The 12,694-nt window shown below is 48.9% G+C and overlaps 1 protein-coding gene and 1 long non-coding RNA gene across 3 annotated transcripts in view; one reads left to right on the forward strand and one right to left on the reverse strand.

Annotated features, from left to right (window-relative positions):
* Nucleotides 1-1,806, reverse strand: part of USP22 (ubiquitin specific peptidase 22) — a 99,609-nt gene extending 97,803 nt beyond the window's left edge. Inside the window, exon 1 of one of the 2 annotated variants that reach the window (XM_035563385.2) lies at nucleotides 1,563-1,806. In XM_035563385.2, coding sequence (XP_035419278.1) covers nucleotides 1,563-1,688 — 126 coding nt within the window. In that variant the 5' untranslated portion in view covers nucleotides 1,689-1,806. The remainder of the gene's footprint in view (nucleotides 1-1,562) is intronic. The other variant, XM_035563386.2, reaches the window with a different exon arrangement.
* LOC126913490 (uncharacterized) lies at nucleotides 1,205-3,024 on the forward strand. Its single transcript, XR_007708882.1, has 2 exons — nucleotides 1,205-1,301; nucleotides 2,604-3,024. It is a non-coding gene; the product is annotated as an uncharacterized LOC126913490 (long non-coding RNA).
* Nucleotides 3,025-12,694: the final 9,670 nt, after the last annotated feature.

Below are 12,694 nucleotides of genomic sequence, written 5' to 3' on the forward strand. Positions count from 1 at the left end.
AAAAAAAAACAAACTGTTGCAGCATACAAATGATATGCAGGTTACAAAGGATGCTCCATATTAAAATAGGAAAGTTAAAGCATTAATTTCACTGATGAAATTCACCTGAGACATCTTTCCTTACCTATATTTTTTATTCCAAAACACACGTGTATTCTTCCTCCACTTAAGCTGTATGTACCCCGCAGCATATACCATTTTTATTTTGACACACTGAAGGTTAAATAAAACCAGATTTAGACTACTATACTTCATGATATTAGTTTGCAATAGATTATATAGGTTGAAAACAACTTGGGCTATGTTTTGCAGGGCTACCAACTGAGTGCCTGTACTTAAGACGTTTCTTCTGTGATCCCATTTTTTCCCCTTTAAGTAAAAAAGGGACAACTGGAGTGTCCTGAGAACACAAACCAAACACAGAACTGCGAACTGCCTCACCCCTCAAGACCACCATTCACACCATCACCAGTTGTTATGAATAAGCCGAGCAGCTTCACGAGCACCAACCAGGACCAGAAAGCTTTTCACGGGTTGCTTCACCACCAGCAGAACCCGGGCTGTCCCAAACCCCAACTTTTCCTACGTGTAGCTGCTGCGCTCCCCTTCTCGGCCATTAACACCATCACTGATAGAAATCTGCAAAGTCACTTCCAAGTAAAAACTAGTTGATTGTAGGGAAAACAGCAGTTAGTTGAACAGTTAAAGGGCATCCTCCAGAAACGCGCATTTGGCCAGGAGCTGAATTTTCAAACACAGGTGGGAAAAACTCAGGAATCCCCTGATTAAGGTGAATTTTTCTCCTGGCGTGTGCAGTGCCTGCCCCGAGCACCAACACACTCCAGGCACAACCGCCCCCCCCCCCCCTCCCCCTCCGTGCCCTACAGAGCGGGCTCCTTCACCCCAAACCCCACTGCAGCAGGGATCCCGTTTCCTAAGGGATTTATCCCAACGAGCAGCGCTGCATTTTGAAAAGGGATAAAAAATTTAAGAAGGAAATAAACCATGCAACCAAGCGGACCCCCCCCCCCCCCCGGCCATTGTGCCTCGCGGCTTCCCCCCCCCCCTCCCCGCACACGCCGAGGCCCCACAAAGCCGGGCCGCGGGCCGGCCGTGCCCATGGCCCCGGGGCTCCCCTCCCTTCCCTTCCCTTCCCCTCCCCTGCCGGCCCTTCCCCTCCCTTCCCCTCCCCTCCCCCGCCGCCGGGTTCCGGGAAGCCTCCGGTACCTCCCGCACCTCCGGGAGGCGGCGGCGCTGAGGAACGGCCCCGGCACGGCTGCGGGGGGAAGCCGCCGGGGCAGGTGGCGAGGAAGGGAAGGGGGCAACGAGGGAAGGGGGCAAGGAACGAAGGAGACCCCCGGGGGGGGGAGGCGGGGGTCGTGGCCCCCCGGTACGGCCCCGCTGCCCCCCTCCCTCGTCCTCCCCCTCCCTCCCGGGGCTGCAAGAGGGGGGCTCGGGACCCCCGTGATTCCCCCCCCCCCCCCCCGGTCCCCTGAGGGAGGGCACGGAGGGAGGGGAAGGGCCTGGGGGGGGGGGGGTTGTGCGAGCCGCCCCCCCGGTACCTTGCGCTTCCTGGTCTCGGCCGAGCCGCTCCAGACGAAGCACTGGTAGATGGCCCGCAGGTTCTGCTTCCAGTTCTCCACCTTGAAGCCGGTCACATGGCAGCACCCGGCCGCCGGCGGACTCATGTCAGACCCCCCCACATCAATCCGCCCGCGGAACGGGCCGGGCCGGGCCGGGCCGGGCCGGGGGGGCAGCGAGCCGGCCCCTTCCCCTTCCTCCCCCCCTTCCTCCTCCTCCTCCTCCTCCTCCTCCTCCGCAGCGCCAGGCGCGGGCACGGGGCCGGGGCCGCGCGCGCGCGCGTCCCCCCCCCCCCCCCCCCCTCTCTTTTCCCCCTTTCCTCCGCCCTCCTCAGGGGCTCGGGCCCCTCCCGCCGCCTCCTGCCGCCGCCCGCCGCCGCGGGGGCCGCCACATAGAGCCCCGGCCCCCGAACAAAGCGCGGCGGCGGCGGCTGTGCCTCGCACCACACACACACAAAGATGGGGGCTTCCCTCAGGCGGCTGCCACCGGCCGCCGGCCGCTCCCTCTACCTCATAGAAGCCGCCGGGAGGGGAAAGGAACGTTGGGGGGGGGGGGGGCGGGGGGGGGTGCGGAGGGCCGGCGGCGGCGGCGCCCCCGGTGTGAGCGCGGCTGTGTGGGGAAGGGGGCGAGGCCCCGCCCGCCGCCGCTGCCGCTCCCCTGCAGCCGGCCGCCCGCTCGGCGCCTGTCTCTTTAAATCGCGTCCCCCCCCCCCCCCTTCCTTCCTTCTCCTCCTCCTTCTTCCTCCTCCTCCTCCTCGCCCGCACGCACACCCCCCCCCCTCCGCCCGCCGGGTGCGATGGTCCGAGCCGCTAACTCAACCTAGCCCGCCAGGCCCGCGGTGGGACAGACCAACGGGGAAGGGGCGGTGGGGGGGGGCCCCCTGCTCTGCCCCGCCGCACGGGAGGGAGGGAGGAGGAGGGGGGAAGGAGCGCTGCTATTGGTCCGCCCGCCTGTCACTCCGCCGCTGAGGCTCGTCTCATTGATCGCTTCCCTTCTCCCCTCCTCCCACCCTTCCTACCTAGCGTTTCCCCCTGCCGGAAAGGGGCTGGGAAGGCCCGACTGATTGACAGATCGCCCAGCCAACGGCAAGAAGAGGCAGCACCTCTGTTCAGAACGCTGCCTCAAGATTGGCCGGCTCGCCCGTCAATCTCACGGCAAGCCGCGAGCCGATTGGCGGCGAGGCGCGGCGGGGGCGGTGCCGCCCAGCAGCGGCAGCAACAGCCTGCGCTGTGGGGGCAGCGGCGCTGTCACATCCGCCGGGGCCGGCCTCGGGGATGCCTGAGGGGAGCGGGGCTGCGGGGTCGGGCAGCGCCCGGCTCCCCCCGGGGGACCTGGCCCCAGCCGGCGGAGGAGGTGCCGGGCACGGCTCCGCGTCGCCCTCAGGCCCGCCCGTGCCCCCTTCCCTGCTCTGGTGGAAGAAATAAAAGCTCCCTGTAACCAGGAGGGGTGTAATGTCATTTTTTCCTGTCAGTGACTGCGCAAGGAAAGGGGAAAATGGTGAAAAAATGGTTGAGTTGTGGATCTGTGCAGAATCTGCCCTGAATCTGCGCAGAGCTCCTAGCGTGGGGGCTCCACGCGCTGCAGTTACGTGGTGGCGGAATGAGGCAAAGGGATGGGAAATGAGGCAAAAGGATGGGAGTTTTCCCTGATTTGTGAAGAGACGCCGGAGGCTGTGCTTTGTGGGACACTAGGTTCTCTCACGAGCCCTGGGAGGGCTGTGTGGTAGGGAAGGTAATGTTTAAGTGCCACTGCGTTGTTTTATAAATCTGTTTTTCACTTACATCCCTCCTCAGGAGCTATCACCTTGAAGGACACCAGGCAGAAGGGAATAAAGTCCTGTCCGGCTTCCTGGCCTGTTGCTGCAACTTCCAGAATTCAAAGACCACTCGCTTTCTGTCTTCCTTGGAGGTGTTGCCATTTTTAAAAGAAAGCAGGGTATCTAGTAGCACAAGACTTTTTTTCATCATTTGTGCGTAACTATAAGGTTGAGTGGCAAAGGAACTAGGGGATATAGGGCTAGGGCAAGACCTGGGTTTATTCCCTCCGGTTGTGAAGCAGCGGCACCAGGCCACACCACCCTGCAGCACGGCTCTGTGCTGAGTGACCTCCTGTAATGGTAACCCGGGTAGTTCAGTCTACCTGGCTCGTACAGCTCCTGAGCCTTGCTCTGAAAACCCTCTTCCATGCAGTTGGGGATTACAGCTCCAGCACTGTACCGAGGATTGCCCCAGAGGGGAAAAACGGGATGCCAGGAGACCTTTGCATTGAACAGGAAAGGGCCTGCTTATCCTGCTTTGTACACAGCCTGGTAGAGGTTGCTAATTGCACTCAGTGTTTCAGAAGATTACCTGTGAAATCTGGAGTTAGGCTACATCCTCCCTTTGACCCTAGATAATCATTACACCTATTAAGTCATCACAGCAAGTGTGCAACCTATACCTCTTCTGGAAAAGGTAACAAGAACGGGAGCTGCATACGTTTCCCACGTACTAACCTCGCACCCTCAGAGATGTTTCCATGTGACTGCAGCATCCTCTGACACTACCTGCTCATCCTAAAGCGAGCGAGAGCCTATTGAGCCATAACTGGACTTCTAAGGAGTTAAAGGAGTTATTTTTGAATTTGGCTTCTTGTGGAGCTAGAGGCATCTCAGCTTCAGTGTGGCCCATTTCATTCATTATTCTCCAAATTGAGTCAAATTCCACGGGTTCCAAGGGTCTGGATGCTCTCATGTCTGTAGCAGGGCAAGAATATGAACACGTTGACCATCAGAACTAGCCACTGTTTCAAAAGCAACAGGCACAGAGACCCACCCCATATCCCATGAAAGCCATTTAAACATCTCTCAGAACAGAGGGAATTTAAAGACTACCAGCAAGTTGTATAGGAATGAATGGGACAGGTTATTAATGTCCTAATAGCATCTAGTATTTATTCTAATGAATCTTAGTATCTTCCAATTAAACACAAACCCCAGTATTACTACAGACTAAATCCAAGCAGAGAGTTATTCTTATTCTGCAGCAACCTACTGTTACTAATCTTGAGCTTTTCTCCATGGCTACCACATCAAAACAGGAGATAAAGATAAAAGGGAAAATTTCTGTCTATAAAATTTAAGTCCATCTCTCTGAAGAAACAGGATATCAAAAAGACAATGCATATGTTCAATGCCCTGCAGATTCTGAAATTTTCATGGAGATTCCTGTGCCACTCTTTCTTTCTTGCAGAGTCATTGTGTTTACCCAATGTAAGGTGCAGTGGCATTTGTCTTATTCAGAAATAACAAGAATTGTGCATTTATAGAACACAGTTGTTTCCTTTTAAGAAAGGAGAACCTGCATTTGTTCCCCTCTCATTTTTTCCTTTAGAAAAATACTAATTTTTCAGTTTGCCCAGCTCAGGAACAATTACAACATTTAACTATTCCTGCTTCCTGAAGTTTCCTGGCACATCGCTTGTGCTGCTGAGGATTTGGGGAGCATTCTCTGAGAAATAACAAACTCACAAGTGTGACACCCATTCTTAAGCTGCTGTCAATGGGAGCTGAGGCCTCTGTCACAGTGGCTCTTGAGATTTTCTGAGGCCAGCTCCTGACTTGTATAGTTCGAACCAAGCTGTGGAAGGCTCAGTGTCATTAAGCCCTTTGTTTTCCGTCCTGTGAAAACACGAGAATCTTTCCTATGAAGAAAAAAACCTTCAGACACTACGAACACTTCTTGATTGTGCCAGCCCACACAGTAAAGGTGGCACAGCAGCCCGGAACATTAGTCGAAACAAAACAGGAGCAGAAAATAGTGACACCATTTTGTCATGTAGTAATTGTTAAAACAAGGCCTGCTTGCTACACACACGCACATGAGCGTTTTTTAAGTTTGCTATAGTTTAATTTACTCTTGGGCACAGCTTAGGAATGTTTCTAGAACAAAGCCTTTTGGTGCAGCAGATAGCTTGGGAAAGGCTTTGCCTCTGGGGGCTGGAAACTGTTTCAATCTCTCCTGTGTCTCTTGGAGGAATTTTTAATTTTAAAGCATTGATGATTATGCCAATTAGTTCTTACCCCCAAATGACAATGGAATATAAATGTTGACTGTAGCTAAAACATACTGCAAATGTGCTGCAAACTTTCCCTCCAGAGAGTCATCTGTATTACATGATAGCTCAGCTGGGAAGACGCAGAGTTCCTCCACATGGAAAAGCACAGCAACTGTATCCTCAATCCACGTCATCCCAAGGTGGCACTTCTAGACTTTGCTGGATAGTCAAGAATCAGTTGTTACTTTACCACTTGGACATGCTTCTCCGCATAACATGTACTAAAAATGTCCAATTTAGTTCTCAGGTAAACATGAATATTTTCCTTAAATCTGATTTATGAGCAACGCCAAAGGGTTTAGCTAGGATTCCTCAAAAAAAAACTTGAATTGCAAGTGAAGCTTTCTCAGGATTTAACCTATAAGACTGAAGATCCTGGGTCCAAAAACAGATTTCAAGGGGGCCATGCAGGAGCCTGTGCTGCTTGCTGGTTTGAAACTCTAGGGCTGAATAGCTTGAAAAGTTCTCAATTCTGTATATGCTTGGTAGAATGGAGAAAGGTACTCAGGAATATGTTGCCATGAAGTAGTACTCCTTAAGTGTCATCCTGCTTCTGGTAGAGCAATCAGAGGAGACTCCTCCCTAGGTACTCCTCAACAGGAAAAGGAGAGGAACACTTCTTGGGTATTCTCTGGAAGATGCTGGACTTTGGCATTCACTCTGAGGTCTTCTTGCTTCCCCTGGGCCCAGGTTTCCAAATAAGAACCCCATTTCGACTTCTGGTAAAAGACACAAAAAAGTTAGTCTGTGTGCGCATATGGCTAAAATGTTAGGTCCAGTTATGGCATCTTGTCCTCGTCACAAAGAGTCCATTTGCTCCTACAAGCACAAGGACCGTCCATGCTAATAACCAACACGTAATACATGAAGGTTCCTCAGTGCCTCTCCTGCATTTTTTCAGGCACTGTAAAAAAAAGACAAATTCTCACACAATCTACCAGGAAAGAACTTGCAGAACAACTCTGCTTACCAAAACCCACAGAGAAAAAAATTTGAAGCCCTAAACTGAACACTTTTAACACTTTAAAAGGACTCAAAATCTTTAGTGATCTTTTTCCTAGTTCAAGCCTGTTTTCATCAAAGCATTATGAACTTCCATTACTTAAAAGCACATCAGGTTGTATGTCTGACCACCAGGCTGAAACCTCTGTTGCATGATTCTGCCAGAGCTGATTGCCTTTACTTCCCAATAAAGGTCACCTGAGATACTTCAAACACCTTGCAGTCTGTAGGGAGCCCGCTGTGTGTGTACTTGCTCACTTATTTCATGGACAAAGTACTGACCTTGCTACAAAACTGGTCCTATATCCCCAGCTACACCATCTTCTCTAAAACAAAGATTTCGTTTTCAGTCCAGTCCACTGGTAAGAGCATCTGACAGATGCCAGACTAGAGGTTTCCACCTGCCTCAGTCCTTGCAGAGGGGTCAGAGCAGCTGCTTGAATCCACAACATTCAGTGACAGAGTTCAGCTGCACGGGTCCTGCCAGAAGGATGCTTGTCCGTCTAAGGAGCACAAAGGACAGGTCGATTTCTGTGGATTAAGCTGCCTTCAAATTTTGTAATTGACTCCTGCAGTTTTCCACTGGAATCACGGCCCTCTGTATAGCTAATTTAAACCTACTGACAATACACTTGCTTGTCTTTGTGATCTTTTGCAGACCTCTTCAAAGCAGCGCACGGAATTCCAAGGATTCATAGCCCACAGGTTAAAAAGAGTCCTAGAAAAACAGAATGCCTGTACTTATTTTTCTGAGGATCACTGTCGTAAGATGAAATCTTGGCCCCAATTGAACTCAATGGGAATTTTGCCACTGACTTAAATGGAGCTAAAATGTCACCCCTGCAATTTGTCAAGTCAATTACATCCAGACAATACTGTAACATCTGGCTCCAACTGAACACACAGAAAAGCTCACTTCCTTAGTCTCTGAAGACAACACAGGACATTGGCTATCTCATTAAGAATGAGAAATTTGTTCTTGGCGAGCTGCTTGTAAGAAAACAGTGGATCCATCCAGTGACACTATCGGAACCAAATCCCTGTTCTTTAGCATACGGCCACTGGCAATGGCATCAATGGATTCTCTGTCATTTTCTGGGAAGAATGTCAAAAGCACCCATCTACTGTTAAAATTCATTGTGCTGTAAAAACTTTGTTTATAACAACAGATCGGTCCTCGTCTGTGGTTTCCCACAGACATGGGGGGTTTTCACCCAACTCATCTCCTGTTTTCCAAGCCGCTGGAAGGTCCCTTGCTAGGTTCGATAGCAGCTGCTCAGCCTAAGCCCCTCTCTGAGCGTGGTGATCGTAGGTAAGCCTGAAGGGTAACTGACTACAGAAGGCCAACTGATGTGAGCCAGTTTCCCTCTAAAATCTCAGCTGAGACATTATTTTATTGCAAAATATTCAGGTTAGGTCAACAACAAGCAGGGTCCATCTTTTAATGGCAGAAAAAATAAAGCTATAGAGTTATTTGATCAGAGGAGACTTAAAAAATCTACTCGAATGGGAAGAATCATCACACAATGTCTGGGGAAAAGGAGACATACAAAGAGACTTTTATGTTTGAGGTGGAAAGGGATCCACACGCTGCTGCTCCCTGCCCCAGGTACTGGTGAGTTACCACTGCACACCTGTGTAAAAGCAGCTTCCTTCCGTCTTGTTCCATCCCCTGGGAAACAAAAGCAAAGTCAGTCTCCAGTATCTGATGAGCCTTAATTCCCAGCACTTAAATAATTAGCTTCTCAAATGTACGAAAACAACTCTCATTTTCTGGATTAATGAAGGAAGCTGGGTTCCACTGAGCAAAGCTATTATGGAGCTGCTAATGCACAGTTTGATTTCATCGCCTGCCACTAAACACAGAGCAATGTGGGCTCCTGGGAGAGCAACAACACAAGGAGAGCAACGCTGGAGGGTTAAAGAGGAAGGCAGCAGGGGAAACCCTGGCAGTACAGGCCTTTGTGGTTTATGCAGAAGGAGGGCTGGCTTTGTCTCTGTGTCCGCTGAGCTTTATCTAGGTTTCTGAAGATGCCGTATCACCCAAAAGAAGACCAAAGCTCAAGGACATCATAAGGGGTGGACAGTTTGCTTTAACCACAGACCAGTCAAAGGCGGTTTCTGAAGCAGGGTAACAGAAACGGAACACACGAAGAAGCCTACACCGTAGGTAGCCATTTGGCAGCTTCTGCACAGGTTCAGAAGCTCCAGCAGCAAATAACGGCAAAAAACTTTAGTGCAGTTTCAGCTGGAAGGCGACAGGGATACTAGAACACGCTTGTCCTCCCTGCTCATTTGGCTGATGAGTTCAGGGAAACTGATTGCAAAGAGTCATTATTTTTCATGTCTCACCTTGGAAGGTACAGACACAGAAACCCTTCCAAACAAAATCCTGTTTCTTTTATACCTTGGCAAAGAATTGGTGATTTACTTTTCTGTAACTGGATGGACAAGGGACTGAGAAAACGTCAGAAAAGGGCTGCTTTGCTCTGTCCTGGCAGATTTAAACCTAGGCCATATTACACGAACAACTCAGTGCTATTAGGACTGTTTGTTTCCCCTCTCTGCATAAATATTTTGCTGCCTTGCCTCAGACTGTACAACCTGTTTCACACAGAACCGAAAGTCTACACTGAACCTCTCTATGTGGTATATGGAATGGGGAACAGAGAATGACTAGGAAATCAGGGCTTTTGAGGTGTAACTCCAGCTATTCAACAAATGCAAAGGCATGCAACTCCTCAGACACCAGGAGATGGAAAGGCCTGCAGTGTTGATTTCCTTAGAGTCTTCACGATCAAAAATCCCTTCAGGTTGTGTCACTCTTCCCTACCCATGAGTACATACAGATCAGTGGAACAGAGGACCTGCAGTTCTACATGTGGATTTGGGATGAAATGGCTTCTTATGGTGAAGTTCTTCTAACTGCAGTAGTGTGAATAAGCCCGCCAACATCTAACTTCTGTCACACCTTTCCAAACGAAATGAAACAAACCAAAACTTTTGATCTCTGTAAGAAAAGCCTGAAATTGCAATAGAAGCCCTGGGTTAATAAAGAAATTTTGGTGCAGATATGCAGCAGGATTTGAGAGATTAATGAAGAAAAATCAGTGAAACTGTGATGATTTATGCAGCGAAGTTTGTGCTTGACTGAACTTAGCCTGACTTTCAGAGATAGGCACCAAGGACACGAGACCTTCAGACAGATGCTGAAGAACCTCAGCACCTACCCAAAACCAGAGCAGTTTCCTATAGATGCCCTTTCAAACTTAAGCGTCAGAGATGCTGCTTCTTCTGTCAGGGCTTGTTGGACCACTGACTTCTGAGGAGTTACAACCCATGTAATTTAGCTGAAGCAATCAGGAAATAATTATGTACAGTGGAGAATTAAAAGATGGTAATTAAACTGTACAAATAAATAACTGTAGTGACTAAAAAAGTCCACCCAAAGCCTACTTTTGGAGCAGTATTTAATGTAAATGAATCACTTAGTGGACAATGCAACAATCATCTGTTCAGCTTCTATTCATTATCAAAAACAATACAAAAGGATTGGCAGGGAATAGCCATGTGCCAGAGGGAGCCCTTTAGGAAATACCACAGAATCGGGACTGGCTTTTGTCTGTTCTTCTATTGTTTTCTGACAATGCTTTGCTAATGAATGTCCAACGTCATTTTGGTTGTCCTTTTTTCCTTTTTTTTTTCCCAAAACAAATCAGTAGTACTGTTGGCCTTTCAGAATGAACCGAAGTGCTTGTTCATGTTAGGAAGAGTTCCACATGTTAGGTATGAGTTTTGCAAAGGCCTACAAGGCTGAGGAGGTGTGGTCTCAGACAGTCTGGAAAATCCCACAGTAGGTGTTCAGACAAAATCCTTTGATTTGGGCAAAAATCCATTAAGTTTTAATGAAAGTATCACGTAACTTTGAAACTTCAAGTGCTTACTGAATTCAGTATTTAAGTTGTATATTCAGTAAGTTCACCTTTTGTTACTCAATTTGAAGTGATGCTAACTTCATTCTAAGAAATAAGCTACTTTTCAACAGGGCATATTTGTACTGATCATGCCCAACATTATCCTGGGAGTTATCTGCCAGAAACCGTAAGCGAAAAAGAATCCCCATTAGGGATCTGAGGAGGCAAACCTATGCTAGAAAAAGGAGGGTGAAAAGACAGTACCAAGCACTAAAACACTGTCATTGTGTTTCAGAACTGATGACCTGCAGCCATTCCCATCTCGTTACTGTTTTGCAGTAACGGAAATGTCAGATGCGATGGCATCCCAGGTACCTGTGGGGGCACCTTTTTCTTACCTGGTTCCTTGGCTCACTCCTGTGTCCCTGCAGCAACTTACAGCCCCCGCAGTGCTGCTGGTTCAATTCTCTGCAGACCTGCAGCGTAAGCCAAATCACTGAAATGGTCTGTGTTAAGAGAAAAGGGCAACAATGATGAAGAAAAAAGAGTGGGGCAGATAAGCAGGCTTTACTGCAGAGAAAAAGACATGTGGAATGGCACCCAGATTTGAATTCCCAAGGTTGTCTCTGGGGCCATGATGTACAGGGTTTGTTTTATTTTGTCTTAAATAAAATCTTAGGGTCTGCAGCAAACTTCTGCATCCAGAGATTATTTTTGTCAAACCTAGTGACAACAGAGTATGTGGGTTTCTAGTTAACGCTATCTAAAATTTGATATATAAATGCACACTTCATAAAATCTTGCTACCAGCTCAGTCGTCCAAATAAAATAGAGAGGGCATCAAGCCCCACAGGGCTTACTCTTGCAAAACCCTCACCAAGCTAGCTGCATAGTTTGGCTTGCAGCTGGGAAGTTTTACTCACAGCACGTTTCCAGAATCCCACTGAAGATGGGACTCGAGCGGATTGCTGCCAGCCCATACTGGGACTGTTCATGGTATCAACACTTCCAGCTTCTACCTGCCCTTCAGCTCACGACTGTTGAAGCAGAGGCTTCTCCGTGGCCACCACAGCTCGGTGCTTGGAATATTAATGCAAGCTGAAATAGGTGGCAGTTGAGATTAATGCTGTAACTGAGATTAAGGCTGTGACTGGTGACGCACAGCTCGCCCTGCCACCTCCGGTACTGGACACAAACCTCTGGCAGCAGGCTGGGGCAGCGACAGCTACAGTCAGCACGCCCGGGACCGCTGAGTAGTACACCAGTAGTACTACAACGACCATGGCACTTCAGCTCAAGGTGCCCATTTCTTAGTGCCTACGAGGCAGAGCTTCCATGTGGAAATGGCTGGCTCTCGTAGGCTGGAGCAGGAACACAGAATGCTGCCCTGTGATTAAAAAATTTATTTTTTATTGTTTTTTACCACTGGACAGGGGTTGGGAAGGGAGGAACAACTGCTCAGCTTCTGATAAACAATAGTTCATTTCACAAGACTGTTGCTACCACTTGTACTAATTGACATTTTTTTGTAGCAATTTCTGTTCAAAGACAAGAGATCTCAAGGATCTTTTTGGAAGGAAACCGACCACTTATATTACAATGCAGTAGATTAAAGGCATCACCCAAATACTGGGATAAACTGAGAAGAAACCAGACTAATTGATCCCCTTTGCTTAATAAACTTCCCCTAAAATATAAAAATAAAATAATAAAAAACCCCACTAAAATGCTGTTCCTCCCTGCTCTGGTAAAGATTTTTTTGTTGTTAGTCCCTCGAGTGGTTGCTTAAGTCAGGTCTCACTGTAATTACATACCTCACAGCAGTGCAGGGAGACTTAATTAAGAGAGTCACTGGAGGTGCGTTGTCAGACAGATACGACCTAGTCCTGTCGGAGAAGGCGCTAGGATCCAGCTGCAGCGGGCATGTTAAGTAAGACAATTGAAGTTTGCAGCGGGTTTCGAGATCCTCCTGCAGAAAGCAGCGCGGACACACCCAGCAGCCTTTATTCAAAGCCCCTGGACTCCATCATCAGGGAGCCTGTGGTTTTCCAAATCTCTCTGTACTCACCAGGAGACGCTCTGCCACACCACAAGATTTCATA

This window comes from Cygnus atratus, chromosome 15 (genome assembly GCF_013377495.2).
Source record: "Cygnus atratus isolate AKBS03 ecotype Queensland, Australia chromosome 15, CAtr_DNAZoo_HiC_assembly, whole genome shotgun sequence".
In the NCBI taxonomy this organism is placed as follows: domain Eukaryota; kingdom Metazoa; phylum Chordata; class Aves; order Anseriformes; family Anatidae; genus Cygnus; species Cygnus atratus.